This window comes from Puma concolor, chromosome F2 (assembly GCF_028749965.1).
Source record: "Puma concolor isolate L17-30 chromosome F2, mPumCon1.1.hap2, whole genome shotgun sequence".
Classification (NCBI taxonomy): Eukaryota; Metazoa; Chordata; class Mammalia; order Carnivora; family Felidae; genus Puma; species Puma concolor.
Window position 1 is genome coordinate 15462645 of NC_141684.1, and position 18143 is coordinate 15480787.

At 46.4% G+C, this 18143-nt stretch overlaps 1 protein-coding gene across 2 annotated transcripts in view; it reads right to left on the bottom strand.

The window, feature by feature from the left end:
- Positions 1-1630: 1630 nt before the first annotated feature.
- The window catches only part of NSMCE2 (NSE2 SUMO ligase component of SMC5/6 complex), a 217202-nt gene continuing 200689 nt past the window's right edge, over positions 1631-18143 (bottom strand). For both annotated transcript variants that reach the window (XM_086695873.1, XM_025922826.2), the window contains 3 exons: positions 10250-10350; positions 9748-9854; positions 1631-1984 (listed from right to left, as the gene is read on the bottom strand). In XM_086695873.1, coding sequence (XP_086551999.1) covers positions 1867-1984; positions 9748-9854; positions 10250-10350 — 326 coding nt within the window. In that variant the 3' untranslated portion in view covers positions 1631-1866. The remainder of the gene's footprint in view (positions 1985-9747; positions 9855-10249; positions 10351-18143) is intronic.

Consider the following 18143-nt stretch of genomic DNA (forward strand, 5'->3'; position numbering starts at 1 on the left):
TTGAAGAAAAGGTTTCACTTTTTTTGGAAAACGCTTGTAACAAATATGTTAGGACAACCAAATGGCAAATCTTCAAAGATGAAAATAAATTCTATATAAAACTTCAAATTGTTTAATTGGCTAGACAAATTCATGAAACATAGCTTCTGAAGACTAAAAAAGAAGGGAAAAAACCTCACAAGATACGAAAGGCTGCACCTCTTCCACAGCGGAATGGTGTTATTTGGCATTTTTCGAACGGATACTGGTGTCCACACCAATATTCTGGAATTCTCTTTAGAAAGAGTCGGGGAAAACACAAATCAAATCTTGGGCAAGTATTTCATGCTTGTCGCTATCTGTTTAGGAAACAAAGTATTTCACAAAAGAACCACATTCCATGAAAAGTCTGTTTGTTCTGGCTTAAAACATAATCATTTCCTCAGGAAGTCTGATTCAGACGAAGCAGCTTGAGAAATTCAAATTGACTTGGTTTGTAGACAACCGAATGTCATCCTCCTTTCTGAATTCCATGAACGTGTTTTCAAAATTAACTCTGCCATTTAGACTAGGCATTTAAACTCAACTATGCGTTATTTTATGGCCTTCGCTGTCTAGTAGACGTTAACTCCGGCTAATGCACCTCTTTGCATACATGCATGGATATGCTTGTTTATTTACAGAAGCTTCATGTTTTAAATGTGGTCTTTGAATAGATTTTTAGATCTAAATAAACCAATAGGGAGGAGGAGAGTACAGGATTAAGAATTCAGACTCTGGGACTAGGGCTACCTGAGGTCTTGTCCCAGCTCAGCCACTTAGGAGCTCTGTGGCCTTCCACGGGCTCCTTCACCTCTCTGTGCCTCGTTGGACTTATCTGTAAAGTGGGAACAGTAAGTGTACCTCTCTCATCAGGCAGTGAAGACTACAGGAGTGAACATAGATATGTCAACTTGGAACAGCACCTGGAACACAGTAAGTGCCCAAAAAATGTTAGCAATTGTTAACGTTTCTCGGTTTCCTTGTGTATCTGGTTGATAAAAGGTTGCTATGGAAATTATTAATAGATTAGCACTCTTCACACAATTCGAATATATCCCAAGACATTCAATTTAAAGACCTGGCCGGTCCTCCTCAGTCCACAGACTTTCAGGGCCAAAGGGACACCAGAGAACATTTCGCTTCACATCTCCACTTCATGGTTGAAAACCCCAAGGCCCAGGGGCATGAGAGCCACCAAGCGAGGCAGAGACGGTCAGGATGTGGTTGCTTCTGACGACACTTTAGGCTCTCAGAGGGCTGTGGCGAAGTTTCCATTAAGGGCATCAACTACCATTGCCCTGATAAGCCTGTTACCGGAGCGTTCTGGGCTGGTCAGAATGACAAATAAAAGCATTTACATATTTGGAACTGTCCGTAGACAAAGTAAATTTGCTTTATAACCTCAGGCTGTTATTTATGATGCTGATAGAAAATGCTTGCACCTGGGATGTTTCTACACGTTTCCACGTCAATATCCTTTGAAAGACGTTGTTCAGTTAAAACTATAATAAAAAAACAGTTGGAAATATTAGGAATAGAAAGGCCTGGCCCCACCATGCCTGCACCATTGGAAGTTTACACACCGGGGGGTGCACGGACAGGGCACGCCGCAGGTAACCAAAGGTTTATTTCAAATTATAGGACACTCAAAAATAAACAATATAATATGCTTGAAGTTTTGTTGTGACATAGAAAAATGCTTCCGATTACACTTAAAACCTTCGAGTTTTACCCCAACAAAGTATACTTTGCAGCCAGTCGAAGGGCTCGGACAAGCACCGCTCTCTCCAGATGGCTGGGGTAGGAGGTAGGCTGCAGACATCCCTGTAGGGAGGTGTGTTTGTCCTACTCGGAGTGACGAGTTTTCTTCTTGTTGTGGCTCTCGATGGCCCTTCTAAGTGCTTCATCCTGGATGAGGTCTGACATTCTCACATCTGTGTGGCTACAGCCAATTTTGGGGCAACTGGAAAGGATAAGAAGATCACTTAACTTGAGGCCTTCAGCATGAGCTTCTCTCACATACGAGTATTTCAGTGAAGACATTTTACCCCAAAGGAGCATGTCTGAGAAATTAGGACTGACGCAAACTCACTCATTTATTCCCCGAGTGCCTACTGGAGCCAAGCCAGGTGCTGGGGGCATAGGCCATGGCCAAGCAGGGCCCACCTTCCAGTGGGGACACAGATAACCGATAAGTCACCAAAGAGTGCTGGCTATACGTTTATTCACGTTAAGTGCTCTGAAGGAAAGGAAGCAAGGTCAAGGGGAGAGTGCGGGGTGAGGCTTCTCTAGCTGGGTCAGGGCAAGCCTCACTGAGCAGGTCTTATCGAGAACAAGTGCTGTGTGTGGCCCAGGCAGAGGCAGGAGCCTAGGAGGCAGCAGCTTGGTGGCCTGGAGTGAAAAAGCAAGGTCAATATGGCTGAAACACCCAGGGCTAGAGGGAGGGCATTTGGAGAGGAGGTCGGAGGGTCAGGGGGCCTTTGGATTTTATTTTTTATGTATTTTTAAAAAACGTTTACTTTTGAGACACGGGGGCGGGGAAGAGAGAGAGAGAGAGAGAGAGAGAGAGAGAGAGACAGAGAGCACACGAGTACAAGTGGGGGAGGGGCAGAGAGAAGGAGACACAGACCTGGAAGCAGGTTCCAGGCTCCGAGCTGTCAGCACAGAGCCTGACGCGGGGCTCGAACCCACAAACTGTGAGATCGTGACCTGGGCCGAAGTCAGACCAGGCGCCCCTAGATTTTATGTTAAATATGAAGAGAATTTGAGAGTTTGAGATCGGGGAGGGATGCCACTTGGTTTAAGTTTAGAAAGCATGGCTCTGGCTGCTTAATGCAGAAGACAAGCAGAGTGGAAGCAGGAAAACAGGAGGGCCCTGGGCAGTCCGGGCGAGAGGGCGGTGTGGCCGAGGCTGGTGGCAGTGGCCAGCTTCAGGGCAGAAGTGGACACAGAACCTGTAGGACTCGCTGTTGGGTCAGAGGCAGAGCGTAAGGGAAAAGAAGGGCTGAGCTTCGTCAGAGTCTGCCCCCCTCCCCTGCCCCATGGGTAACTGGTGGTGCCCTTTATCTCTAAAGAGAACAACTGGAAAACCAGGCTGGGGATGGGGATGGATCTAGGAGACCCCGGTTGGCATATATTCCCTCCGAAATGCCCTAGTCCCTCCCGGAGGGAGACTGCGTGGGTTGGTGGAGACTCAGGGGAAAAGCTGTGGCTGAAGAAATCAGCGCGTGAGTCACCCACGGAGGGGGAGGTGCTTGACGCCATGGCTGTGTTTAGATGTGGTCTCCTCTGGGGGCAGTGGGCTGCATGAAGTCACCTGGTTTCTTCTGTCTGGACTTAGGGTGACCCGGTTTTGAATTTGGCCAACATCTACTAGCATTCTGAGCCTCTATTCCCTCAGATCTGAAGTGGGGGGCAGGATTCCTATTTCCCAGGGCTAAAGGCAACTCGGTGCCTAGCATCCCTGATCATCATACTTCTGATACATTTTTCTTTTTTTAAAATTGATTTTAAATTTATTTTTTATTTTAGAGAGCGAGCGAGCAAGCGAGTGGGGTAGAGGGGCAGAGGCGGGGAGAGAGAAAATCCCACCCACCATCCTGGGATCATGACCTGAGCCGAAATCAACAGCTGGACACGCAACCAACTGAGCCACCCAGGCACCTCTCTTCCATACATTTTAAACTTGCTGATCTCTCGGTCTCTTGCATACACCTACTGTATGCATGCCGCACATTCGTGCATGCATTTGACCTTCTGTGTGGTCCGTCCTGTGCTAGGTTCTAAGCACCCAACTGTGAAATACAAATGTAGGTTCCTGCCCACACAGAGCTCCAGCCCAGTGGCCTGAGACAACTCTCCGAAAAGCACAGGTATATTAAGACACGAAATAACAGTTACAAGACAAGAGCAAAAATAACAAATACAAGACGAAAGACATAAACCAGAAGGGGAAGAAAGTTGATTGCGGGAACTCATCTGTCCAGTGGTAGGAAGCCCAGCTTTTCAACGTGAAGGAGAAACATCTTCTGGGCTTGTGCCTTATGGACCAAGGTGTCTTTATATAAGAAGGGACAAAGAAGTGTAATGGACAATATGCTTGCTAACAATATTTATTTTTAAAAATACTGAAATGAGCCCCGCAGGGGCAGGTACGTGCGCTAAAACGTGACTATAAAAAGGCCCTCACAGGACAGAGGACCGGGGTGATCTGCCCAGGGATGCCTCCTTCTGGAGACTTGGGTCTGTGTTAGAGTAAGGACTGGGGGCACTTGAGAAAGGTCTCACACTGGTTTCCCAAAGTGAACTGCTTCGTCAACTGTGACAGCCAACAGCTGAGATTACGAGGATATAGACACTTTCACGACACACTCAGACGACATGTGCCGGGGACACCCTCGCTTCATACTGACCAGCCTGGTGGACACATACTGTCACGGTGGGCCTGGGTTTCTTCCCACTTCCTAGAACCGAATCTCTAGCACCTACAGCCAGATGATGAATAAGCGTGGAGGGGGAAGGGGAGGCTGAGGTGGGGAGGACTTCTGGTGACATCAGGGGCCCTGTGGGGGAGTGCGAGGACTCTGAGAACGTCTGATGGGGTCAACTGCACGCTCACTGCTGAGCCCGCAGGCACATTCTTCTCAAAGGACAAAGGATGGAGCCCAGGGTGACCTAGGTCAAACAGAATTCTGACCTCACTGAGGGGATCGACTCTGGGCACAGAGGCATTAACCAAAAAGCCCTCCCAAGGGGGAACTGATGGCCTCTTGATACAAATACAGGCTCAAGAGTGAAAGAGACGTGGGCTCGAGTCTCCTGGCTGTGACCCTCTGGGCAAGTGGCTTTACTTCCTGTGCCCCAGTTTCTTCTTCCATGAAGATGAGACAGAACGTAGGGTCCCCGTGAGAGGTAAGTAGGATAATGTATGATGAGGGTTATGGAACTGGCTCAGATGCCACACGGTTTCTGCCCTCGTCCATGGCTTCAGCTCCCAAGAAGCCCGTGGAGAGGAGGTAGCCCACTGACGATGCTGGCGGGCCACGGGCGGGCCACGGTGCACGGGGCGCTGTGGCAGGATGAACGAGGGCACTCCACCCAGCATGAATGAGGGCTCAGGGATGATGCAGGAGCTGGGGGAGAACCTTGTTTCTCACCCCATCTCGAATAAACAAACACAAGTTTTTTAGCTACAAAGGGTAAGATGAGGCCATAATGACATGATACTGAATCAGGGCACTCCTTCTCTGGAGAAATAACACTCTACAGAAGCATTAGTTTATTAATCCCCAGGACATCCTGGTGAGCAAGCCAAGTGTGGCAATACCCAATCCCAAGTTCTCGCGTCATTGCTGTGCAGAAGTCAGACCTACCGGCCTCACAGGAGAGGCTGGGTCCTGAACTCAGGTTACTGAGGGCAGAAGACGCCACAGAGCAGTGGGCAAACGTGCAAGTGTCTACTGAACAAACAGAGCACGGGTCTCAGGGGTCCCAGAAGGCGGCAGGGAACCCTGGCCTCAGTCTCAGCTCAAAGGTACAAGATTCTGAGTCTTGTGAGCTCTTGGATCTGGGTCCTGAGAATTCCAGGGTCCAATTCAGCTCTACAAGAGGTCTATGGATATCTCTGGAAGTCTGAGTGGGATGGATTCCCATCATACCTAAACACGCCGAGTAGCTCTGTCCTACATCCTCTGAGTCTCAAATAATGTGTCACCGAGCAGTGAGGTAAGTAATAACACGGACGTTCTCGACCTTTATAACCTGACTGCTGTTTGTTTAGCGTTCTGCAGTTCAAAAGGAGCCTTCTCTTAAGTGGTTTGCTTCTCCACTGCCAAGAAACGTCCTGGTCCAGATCTAGACTGGAATTTCTCCGCTGCTTCTTTAATCCTAAAATTCCATGAGACGTTACTGTCATTTCTACTCTGCAGGTGAAGAAATTGAGGCCCTGGGAGGCGAAATGCCCCGTGGGCCAATGGAGAGAGAGAGAGAGAGGCCCTTCAACGACACAGTCCCAGTCAATTTGGTTTTATTCTACATGCTGTTCAGTGTGACTGTTTGTTAAACACAGTTCCTGCTCTTTCACAAAAAAGGAAAAGAAATGACTGTGGAACACTGGAAATATGTTATTAATATGAGACTCACAAGGCGGCTTTGTCAGTAAGAACACACCCAGCCCACTTATTCAGGAAACGGTTTTAACTGCTGTATTTCGTGAGGGCTACAGTCGCACAATTTTATTCCTCCTCGAGCCGGTGGAGAGGGGTCTTTGCAGAGGCTGAAGCATGGACAGGAAGCTTCAGTCGGCGCCCAGTAAGGAAATGGACTGGAACTGCAGTCTAACAAGACGTAAACTAGAACCATCTAGGAGGGAGAACTGAGATGTCTCAAACTGGATGTGTCACAGGCATTTTTAAACAAAGGGGACCCAGAACTGCTCGTCACGCTCACATGCATCATGGGAAATGACACTACTTCATGCTCACTCAGGAAGCTCTGGAGTAGGTGATGAAGAGGCCCGGGAGTGGTGATCTGCTGCTCCCGCGATAAGCAGCCCCCCCATCTTCTTCCTCTCTATCCTGGCTACGTCTCAGACGGCTTCACTGGGGTCTTCTTCCTCGGACTCTCTTTTCATTAATGAGGGAAGTGCCTTTCTGAAGGTCCATGTGGGGGCCCCGAGGCAGGTGCTGAGGGGGGTGAGGCGGGCAGAGCAGGGCTGGCCTGGCGCTGCCCGGAGCCAGGTCACAGTCCTGTCCTTGCTCTCAGTCAGCTGTCACGTGCCCTGAGCTGCCCCTCTGGGGTTGGGCTCCTCTGTACCAATAACCTCACAACGACATCTCGAGCTCAGAGCTCTCTCCTTGGTCCAAAACGCCACGTGTTCTGCACCCCCTGGACACTTCCAAATGGCTGTGTTACTGGGACTTCAAGGTCAGCATGACCCCCAACTGTGCCTCTCACAATCCTTCCTAAATGTGTTCCGCGCTCCCGCCCTCTCAGTTGGCTAATGACCCCCAGCCCCCTCCACCGCTTCTGGACACCGGGTTTATTCATTTATTTTTTTAAATTTTTTATTTTTTAATGTTTATTTATTTCTGAGACAGAGAGAGACAGAGCATGAGTGAGGGAGGCGCAGAGAGAGAGGGAGACACAGAATCTGAAGCGGGCTCCAGGCTCTGAGCTGTCAGCACAGTGCCCGACGTGGGGCTCGAACTCACAAACCAGGAGATCACGACCTGAGCCGAAGTCGGTCTCTCAACCGACTGAGCCACCCAGGCGCCCCTGGACACCGGGTTTAGAATCGACAGTCACCCTCCGCTCCTTCCTCCCTTCGACTCTCAGTTGCCAAATCCTGCCAGCTGTGCCTCCATGATGGCCCCATTCTCGTTCCCTGATACCTGTGACTCTTGCCTCAGTCAGGCTCCCATCACCGTAACTTAATCCCCTGCAAAGGCATCCTCACTGACATTGTTACCCCACGCCTTTTTAACCCATCCCTTGAACTGTACTGGAGTGACTTCCTAAACTCCAGCTTGACTCACCTCATTCCCTCAAAACCCTGCAATGTTGTCTCGTGCCTCTAGAATAATAGCAACAAGGATAGTGGTGGCGGTGATGGTGCCTTCCGAGTCTTGCCGTGGACCAGGGGCTTTCAAGTACTTCACGCAGATCTTCCTCAAATTTCAAACATACCAGTGAGGCCATTACAACTATTACCACCAATTTATAGACGAGGAAACTAATGAAATCCCAACCTTTGACGCCTCTAAGGGAATCTTTATACCACTCTCCTCAGGGTTATTGTCCACGGCATCCTTCTATTTTCCCTCTAACATACAGTAACTACAACCGCTCCTTCTGATCACCAAGGAGAACAGGCTCTGAACGGGGCAGGCCTCTTGGCTAGAAGGACTCTTCACCACTGTCCGACGTCCTTCTCATTTGAGGCGCTTGGGTGGCTCAGTCGGTTGAGCATCTGACTTTGGCTCAGCTCACGATCTCACACTTCGAGCCCTGGGCTGGGCCTGCTTTGGATCCTCTGTCCCCACCCTCTCTCTGCCCCTCCCCTGCTCACACTCTCTCTCTCAAAAATAAACTAAAACACAAAATTGAAATCCTTCTCATTTTTTCAAGGCCCAGTCAAAACAGTACCTTCTCTGTAACTCTCCCGCATTCCTTCCACTTGGATTTAACTGCTATTGTTATAGAGAGGTATGACAGAAAAAAGAAACTTTTCTAAATGACAAGTGTTACTCAAGTGCTCAAATAGCATGTATACCTCGAAAGAAAAAAAAAAAAAAGCTAAAGGATATTAGAGAGTCAAATAGGTAATTAAGAAGATCCATTTAAATGTGAGCCGGGTCTTGTAGTCACTATCCCCGTCCAGAGGCTCATGAGAAACGCACGTTGCTATCAGTGCCCGCCCTTCCCGCATCTGACCTGGGAAGAAGATCACAAACTTTAAGACAGACGAGCTGTGAAATGGGACTATCTGGGAATATCTGTTCTTGGCAATTATCATTTTAACAAACTAACAGTTTGTTTTTCCGAGAACGAACACAGAAAAAAAGTCAGCAGAAAGGGAAGGCTCAGACCTTCAGAAGCAAAAGGAAATTATATTCACAGGGAATCTGGAAGGTTGACTGGGGAAATACAACGTCTCGACTGGGACTCAAAAATGTACTCGAATGCTCTCAATTTTGCAACCGGTAGGCCATTCTTCTAGAGTAAATAGGGTAAATGACTTGACTTAGTGACCATCAAGATTATGTACAGTCTCAAATACCCTATCTCTGAGTCCACACCCACAGGAGGAGTGGTGGGGAATTCCAATTCTGGGTCTGGACCGGCAAATTTCTGGGTGATGGAGAAGGGAGCTACACTTCAAAGTGACTGTTATCAAAAGTCCACTGAGACCTGGTCACACCTGCAATTCCATTCCTAGGACAAACCTGTGATAAGAGCACAAGAAATGCCAAACTGAATTATAGCTAGTTGGGCCAACTCAGGATTCCATACTGTCACAGGAACACAGCCATGGTCCTCCCAGGTTGAGCGCCAGAGGGGTAGGAATGGGCAGGTGGGGGGTAGAAATATATATATAAAACAGGTGTAAGAGGAAGATTCTCCAAACATCCCAATTAAGAAAAAAATTCTCACGGAAGTGACCCCAAAATTCACTTGAACCTTTTGGGAAGCTATGTAAGTAATTAAAGATGCGAAAGGTTTTCCCTGAGAGTTAAATCTTGCTCAGACCTCTGGATACAAATCTTATCTCAGAACATTTTAAACAAATTACCTGTAGTGCAGGATGCAAAACAAACAAACAAACAAAAAAACCCCCCAAAACTGCCATTCTTTCTTGGGTGAGTATACACGGAATGGGAAAAAGAAATCTTTCAGTATCAGAGTTCTCCTTTGTTTTTTTTTTTTCAGGCTATAGCACAATTTCATAAAAATTCCTATTATTTAATGATGAACATGCCACCCGAGTCCTTTCTCTCCTGTTTCGAAGGTGTGGCTGAAATTTCTTTAGCTTCTTCCTGAACAGACTACTAATTTTTCCGTCATGTATTGTTTTTCCAGAAAGCCAGCTTCCATGTTTATACTCTGAGGGAGGTGAATGGGCTTTAGCGGGGGGGAACATTTAAGTATCTTTTCCTCTAGCGTGAGCATACCACCTCTGACTGACCACCACTGGGAAGGCTCACTTCCCTTCCTGCATCGACTCACCAAGCCTTTTTCTTCCGCCTGTGCTTGGACTCAATCATGCGAACAATGGCTTCCTCTTCATAGGTGTGGCCACACACTTTATTTTTCACCGGTTTCTTCATTTCCACCTGCAATCAAGGAGACATTCAGCTTTTAGGAATGATAATGAGCCACTTCCAGTAACTTCTCCAAGTCACCGAATTATTTGGCACTGTTTTTTCCTCATCTCGGGGCTTCCTATGTTTAAGCTCTCCATCTCATGGCTTTAGATAATTGTTAGGGCAGATGGCCACAGAGGAAAAGGCAGGGAGACCGTGCATGGCTCTGATGTCAGTTGGCCTATGGGTCAAGAATTTCTTCCTTGATCCCTCAGGGCATGGTTGCCTGAAAAGTCTTGGACCTATCCTCTTGGACCTCATCACTCTCCTTTCGTCCCTCCTTACCTTGGATGTAAGATCAAGTTAAAAAGCAAACAGGAGTCTTTTGCCTCTTTGTCTTTCTGGGAAGGAGGAGGAGACGGTACCTGTGTAATGGGGCAGATGAAGTTGGTCTGGCTCTGGGTCACAATCATATCTTCATCAACTCCTTCTGTCCCATCAACCTCTCTGTCGGCTTGAAGACCATCTAGAGGGAAAAAGGGAAGTCGCTGAGCCTCGTTGGTCTAACAGTGTGCCAAGGACAGGAAGGAACGGAAGGAAGGAGGTTAACTGTTTCCCAGTGTCTGCTGGGAACCCTGCTGGGCACTTGGATGCACGTTAACTCTTTTGCTCTTGAAAGAATCCTGCAGGGTAGGTAGGATTCTGCCCATGTTTGATCAGGAAACAGATTGAGAGCAGTGAAATAGCTTTTTCAAAATGACCGAGAATTAATTTCTGAGGGAGTACTGTCCAGTAATCAAGAGTGTGGCTCTGGAGTCAGAAGGACCTGGTTATCTCTTGCACTTCCAGCTGAGGGACCTTGGGCTGGCAAGATCTTTTTTGAAAGCCTTTACTTTATGGCTCTGGTGAAAAGATTAAAAGAGGCGAAGAATGTGGTATGCTTTGCACAGCCCCTGCCACAGGAGACACTCAATAATAAATGGTTACTACTGCTAGGTAGCTCAGGGGTTCTCAAACCTTTTGGTCTTAGAACACTTTCATACTTTTAGAAATTATCGAGGACCCCCCAACATTTCTTTGGGGTTATAGTTATCAATATTTGCCATAGTAGATATTAAGACTGAGGGTTTAAAAAATATGCATTTATTAATTCATTAAAACAAAAAGCAACTCCAGGGGCGGCTGGCTGGCTCAGTTGGGGGGGGGGGAGCATGTGACTCTTGATTTTGGGGTCATAAGTTTGAGCTTCACGTTGGGTGTAGAGATTACTTAAGCAAACACAACTTAAGTAATTACATTTTCCGGAACAACACCAAAAAAGGGTTAGAGATAAAAGGTGGCATGGTTTTTACATTTTTGAAAATATCTTTACTGTTTGGCTTAAGACAAGATAGTTAGCCTTTGATATGTGTGTATGCATCTAGTCTGTCGTGATATCACGTTGTGCAGCCTCTGGAAAAATACACTTACGGAAAGATAGTGAAAAAGACAAGTGACACCTTAGTATTATTATGAAGACAGTTTTGACCTCATGGGTACCCAGAAAGCTCTCAGAGAACCCTAGGGGTCCCTGGCCCACACTTTGAGAACTGCTGAACACATGCCTGGTAGGGCTGCCTTCGGATAGCTTATTTGATTCTGAAATCTATGTTCTGTTCATTTCGTCACGCTTGCCCCTCACTGAGATGTTGGATGGCTTCTGAACAGGATAATGAGACTCAGTCTCTCATGTGAAAGCTTTTCTTTCTGGAGAAGGGAGACGTCATTTTGCACAAACATCAAAGATCAATAGCTCTTTAAACACAAGTGTTGATGGTGCCTTCCTTCCTCCTCCCCTGCCCCCCATACCCCTGCTCCCTTTCCTATCCTTACGCTCTTCTTCCTTCCCTTCCTTCTTCATTCTGGCAAAATAACATCGGCATTGAAAATTGCTTTGTTTTCACGGTGTGAGGGAAACCCTTGTCTCAGGTTAGGATGGTCCTGCACATCGTTCAGTTCCTAGAACTGATGGCCCTAGCCTCCTACCTCTGCCAGATGGAGTGTCTGTCCAGAAAAGTACTACTGGGGGCAGGAAACGGGCCACAGAGTGCTTGTTCAAGGTCACCCAGTGAACTAATGGCTGCCACCCAGGGATTCTGCCTCCAGTTACTGTTTTTTTTTTTTTTTTTGTTTTGTAGGGGTTTCACCTTGTTTTAGGAGACTACTGTTATTTGTACGCCAGCTTGTACTTTCCTAGAGAAATGTCCCTGAAAGCAGCTCTCATTCCTTGAGGAAGGCAAGAGTGGAGATCTCAGAGCTTAGGACTTCCTGGGCAGAGCATTTTCAACCGTACGGAGCCCGGGGCCTTCTAACTTTTCAAGGGCTGTAAAAATGTCTGACACCCTGAAAACTATTTGTTGGCTTCATAACAGGCTAACTACAAAGCTGAATTAATAAATGATAAAGGTCTACAAAATGTAATGTTAGGTTAACTTCGTTAATTGCTGACTTGGCAGTCAAAAATATTTCATTTGGAAGCAATACGCAGGCTGGATTTAGGTTTTAACTTCATAATTCCCAAGTATGCTAAAATAATTTCTGATAAATAGGCAATAATAAGCCATTTGTGACCAACCTATTTCCAAAGCAAAACCATGAAAATCTTTTTTAAAAATTTTGTCAGCAATAAAATTATATTTAATGTGGAGGCTGCCCTGCTTTTGTATGTTTGCTGTGATGTGGGATGGGGCCAATGAAGGGTTTTTGGGTCTCCCAGGACCTGCTGGTATTCACGGAGCAGGAGTTAGACTCCTAGAGGAGTCCTTTCTCAACCCAGTGATTGCTCACAATGGCTCAGGAAAGTTGGAGAAGTAAGAAGAAAAGTCTAGAAGTAGAGCTAAGAACATTCTGTCTCTTTAATTCACTCTCCAAAGCCTCCTCCTGTGGGCAGCTACGGCCAATTTCTGATTATGTGCTGGGTAGTCAAAATTAAGGTCCCTCTTTGTCCATTTCTTACAGGGCTCATTCCGAACTGACAACAGATTTCTGACCGTATATGTTATACTGTGGAATTCATCAGAAAATCTGTGAGATGAGTAACAGAATTCAGCCAATGTGAAAGACTGTGGGTTTGTTTTCTATTTTCTATTTTTAAATTTCAAAAGGTAGAGGAAGCAAGAAAGCACAACTCAAATGCAATGCCGACCACTAAGGAAGGCTGAGTGGGGAACTCAGAAACTGTAGGTGGCTATCAACATCCGTGATCACGAAAGAAGGTAACAAAAGTAAGACTGAGGAAGAATGCCATGCGGTGAGTAATAGCCCACGGCCCGAGAGTCTAAAAAGAGAAAGATTCTCAAGAGCTAAACTTCTCTTGAGATAGAACGTTTCCTCACCCGAAATCTTTATTTATAGAAAGTGATATTAATGTCGGGATCTACAATGTGCTAACAAAAGGTCACATCTGGCAATAAATATCAGTCACACTGATTTCGCTGATCCAAAGATAAAACTTAAAAAAAACATTTTTTTTTTTTTTTAATGCAGAGCCTGACATAGGGCTCAAACTCACAAACTGTGAGATCATGACCTGAGCCGAAATCAAGAGTCAGATGCTTAATCAACTGAGCTACCCAGGCACCCTGAACACTTTTGACAGAGTACCCAGCAGGGATGTGTCCAGGTATGAGGTAGTAACTTGAATGTGACTTCTTCGGATGTCATAAAATGAACATGAAAAGGAAAGAGAAGCCGTGGAAATGCTTGAAGTAGTAATTAAGTCAACAATCGAGGAATTCCAAAAGTCTATGAATATTCCCTAGTGATGTAAAGTTAGGGGGTAGGGAGGGCACACTGTTGAGCCCCTAGATGTGGGTTCATGGTTAGTTCTGACGGGGAGTGAGGAGCTAAGCAGCCGTGTCTTCGGCCTGCCCCAGTCAGCCATCATCCTTCTAGATGCTACTGGAATTATTCTTACTGACTCATTTTCCTTCGTTCCTCACATCTGAACCATTGGCAAGTTCTGTTGACTGGTTCTAAACTCCACTCCCTAAATCTAAATCTAGCCCCTTCTCTCGATTTCTACTACATCCCAGTCCAAACCACCATGGCCTCCCGCCCAGACCTCTGCCGTAGCCTCCTGCCTAGAATCTCCGCCTTGACCAGGGTCGCAATGCTCCCGTGCACGCTTCTTATGAGTGGCGCTCACAGCCAACCTCCCTGACCCGTCTCCCTCTCACCCACCACGCTTGACTCACACTGGTCTTTTCTCTGTTTCTGGAACATGCCACACTCCTTCCCATCTTTGGGTCTATACACTAACCTGACTGGAATGTTCCTTCTCCTGATCTTTGCTTTTCCTACTCCTTCTTGTCATTTTAAAATGTCAATTTAAATGTTATCTCTCTGGAGAGGCCTTCTCTAATGTCCCAAGCTAAAAGAGGCCACCCAAGCGTGCTCTGTCACATGACACGGTTGTGACTATGCACTGCACGTATCCGCAAAGTACTGCTTTCTGGTATGTCCCTCCCCCCTCCCCCATTCTCTTCCAGGAAAGCGGGGACTTTGTTGTCTTGTTCACTGATGTTTCCTAGAGTCTAAGTGTCCTTGGCATGGAGGAGTAGGTGTTCAATAAACGTCTGATTAGTAAAGTGCTTCATATGACAAGGCAAGAGTGGGCATATTTTTCACAAGGATGTACTTCATGTATTTAACAGACACGGTAACACACACACACACACACACACACACACACACACACACACACACACCCTCACACAATAATGGTTTTACAGCTTTTAAGCAAGTAACAGAGAGGACTTCACTCTGGCTCGGGGTGCGGCCTGGGACCCTGAATTACATGTCAAATGCAGGAAGTAAATATAAGTTTTACAATTATAGTAGGCCGTGTGGTAATTATAAAGGAGAGTCCAGACATGGTCTTGTGGTAAGAAAATACATTTGGTCCTGGCCACACACAGCCCTGGTATTAGTCATTTGTCTGTCTTCAGGCATCCCAAATTTGGCTACCAGTAAGACAGTTTTATGCCAGCTGGGAAAAAAAAAAGTTGATTACTGTGTGCTTTTTCAATTAAGCCTGAACATTTTTCTAAAAGTACTTTTCTCTTGCAAGTTAGCAGCATCTGAAGAAAATACTTCGCAAATATTTACTGTCTGCTCGAAATGCTTATTGCACTGTCCAGATTTCTTTTGCTTGCTATTCCAGACAGGGTATTTGGACGGGCTGAGCTGGTACAGGGGAGATGTGGGGGCCTCCCTAATGTGTAAAAGAACGCGGAGTTGCAGTCTGAAACGCTACGGCTATCTAGTTACAGAGTTTCCAACTGCATAGTTTCTGCAGTATGTGTTTATGCCAATGCCTCCCTTGTTTCTCCTACCAAGTAACCTACGGCTGGGTCTACCAGCGGCCCCACCTGTGAACATATCTTAAGACTCTTAAGTAGGAAAGGAACTCAGCGGGCTCAGTCCCTTTGGCTTGGAATTAAGGGCACGTGTATCGTTTTGAGGTCCACTCCACTGTGCTGTTGGTTGTCCACCACTCTATCTCTTTCTTCCAGAGACTGGTGGCCCGTCCTGAATGCTGGGCCAGCCTGCTGCCGAACAAGCCGATTCCTAGTCTCCACTAGCCTCTGGCGCGGGCTCAGACTCTGCTGTGTGTTGTGCAGCTTTTGCAGAATTAAGATCATGTCCAGAGAGGGCCTACACAATCAAAGATTCCCTAGATGTCATTAACCGTCCCAGGATGGCAAAAGTCAACAAACGAATTTTCAATAAGCAGAGATTGAGTTAGTACCATTCGATCAGGGCACTGGCTAGAATGTAATAAGGATCCAATAAACGTTAACTTATCATACTTTTACTGCTATGTGCCAGCTACTATCCCTGCCATTGGCAAAAAAGTCCTTGCCCTCCAGGGGCTCAGTCACATGGGACGATAGAGACAGAGTGCAAAGCGGTCTTGTGAGGATTATGCATATTTGCTGGTGCGACTCTGCTCTCCCTTAAATAGGAGCATTTCATTCACAGCCACCTCAGGTCAACATTCTGATTAGTGTTCTTCCTTTTCTCAGCTATGATCTGTCTATGCATGTAGATTCTATGTAGCTGGAGAAGCCGTCAATCCAACTGATTCCTTCTTTGAAATCCGAGAACACCTGTTGCCTGTGCTGTATCCTTAGCTTAAACTTCTTCATTATTCAGTTGTTTCCCACAGATGGAAATTCTTTTCCAGGTACACTGAAAGCTCCTTGAGGACAAGCACTGTGTGTCCCAGTCAAGCCAACTCCACACAAGTCGCGTTTATGGAACACCCGCTCTTTGCCAAAGACCACCCAGATGCCAGGCGTAGATACAAAGAGTATGAAGATTGGGCCTGCTAGGGGAGAAGGTTATAAATACTCAACCACCTGTGCAATGAACGTAATGATAACAAATGTGAAATAATAAATGTATTTTTGTACAAAGTATGCAAATGACCTACACCATCTCTGAAGGTGGGGTGAGGAACCAAGATGAGCCTCAAGGGGAAAGTGACGACCGGGGCGCCTGGGTGGCTCAGTCGGTTGAGTGGCGGACTTCAGCTCAGGTCAAGATCTCACAGTTCGGGAGTTTGAGCCCTGCGTCGGGCTCGCTGCTGTCAGTGCAAAGCCTGCTTTGGATCCTGTCCCCCGCCACCTCTCTGCCTGTCCCCTGCTCACGCTCTCTTTCTCAAAAGTAAATAAAACATTACAAACATTTTTAACATAATAATAATGAAAAGAAGTTCTGACTGAGCCAGGTTCTTTAGGGAGGTGTTTTAACAAGAGGGAACTACTATAATTAGGTACATGGGCTCTGGAGACAGCCTTCCTGGGTTCGAATCCTGGTTCCATCACTTTATCGGCTGGGTGCTCTTGGGCAAGTTACTTTATCTTTCTTTGCTTCAATCCCCTCAGCTGTCAAATGGAGCTAATAATCATATCTACTTCATGGAGCTGTATGAGGAATAAATGAGTTAATCTATGAAAGATTCTTAGAATGGTGTCTGGCAAATAGCAGGTGATCAATAAACGCTGTTATGATTGTTAATATTGTTACTCAGAATTCCCACAGAGCTGGCATGGAGGGGGTGTGTGCCCACATATATGCTCAGTTAAATATAAAAATGATGTGCTATGGAATCACCCAAAGAGAAACAAGAAGACTGTCCAACCCGGGATTCTAAATGGGACAAGCCCTTGCATGCCCCAAGGCGGAGTGAGGTCTAAATGAGCCCACTTGTTAGCTGACACAGCACTATCAACAACTTCAATTTGCTGTCCGCTTTCACTTCCATGGCTCTTTCGACACACTCTCCCAAGACCCTGAAAGTAAACTGAGCGAAGAGTTTCGGATTATTTCTTCCAAACGAGCTGACATTTAAAAAAAAATATTTATTTATTATTTTTTTAATGCTTATTTTTGAAAGAGAGACACACGCACAGAGTGTGAGCGGGGGAGGGGCAGAGAGAGAGGGAGACAGCATCCCAAGCAGGCTCCAGGCTCTGAGAGGTCAGCACAGAGCCTGATGTGGGGCTCGAACCCACGGACCGCGAGATCACGACCTGAGCCGAAGTCTGATGCTTAACTGACGGAGCCACCCGGGCATCCCTATTTATTTTTTTCAATTCAAGTAATCTCTACACCCAACGTGGGGCTCGAACGCAGGGCCCGAAATCAAGAGTCTCATGCTCCTCTGATGAGCCAGCCAGGCACCCCCCAAATGAGCTCACATTTAGCAAGATGGACCCTTTCACGTTACCACACACCTGTTAATTGTCTATTGTTGTTTCAGACATACCCTTTGTCCTCAGCTGACATCACGGAGTCATTTGCCTCCATTTATTTAAGTACTGTCAAAATATGAAGGTTTTAAAATAACAGAACCCAGTGCCTTCTACGGGTGGAACAAAAACCAATCAGTCAAGATCTGGTCATACAGTATCCATTCCAAGCCAATAAACACCGAAAACTTCCCCAGACTCTGTACTTGCATTTAGTACTTCTTAGAGGATGAGGTTTAATGATCTTCTCTAGGTCACCAGGTGAAATCAGAAAATCCAATGCACACATTCTATTTCTTTGTTCTGGGCAATTTAACTACACAACACATGACAGGAAAACTCTGACTAGCCGGCACTCAGAGGGTCTACAACTCTCAATTCTGTAGATCCATAGCAGAGGAAGAAGCCAGCACAGATCAGAAGGTGAGAAATCCCATGTGGGCTCATTTATGTATTCTTATTTTAGAGGGTTGTTAAGTACCACTCATGCATGTACCCAAGACAGTACGTGAGATTTTTC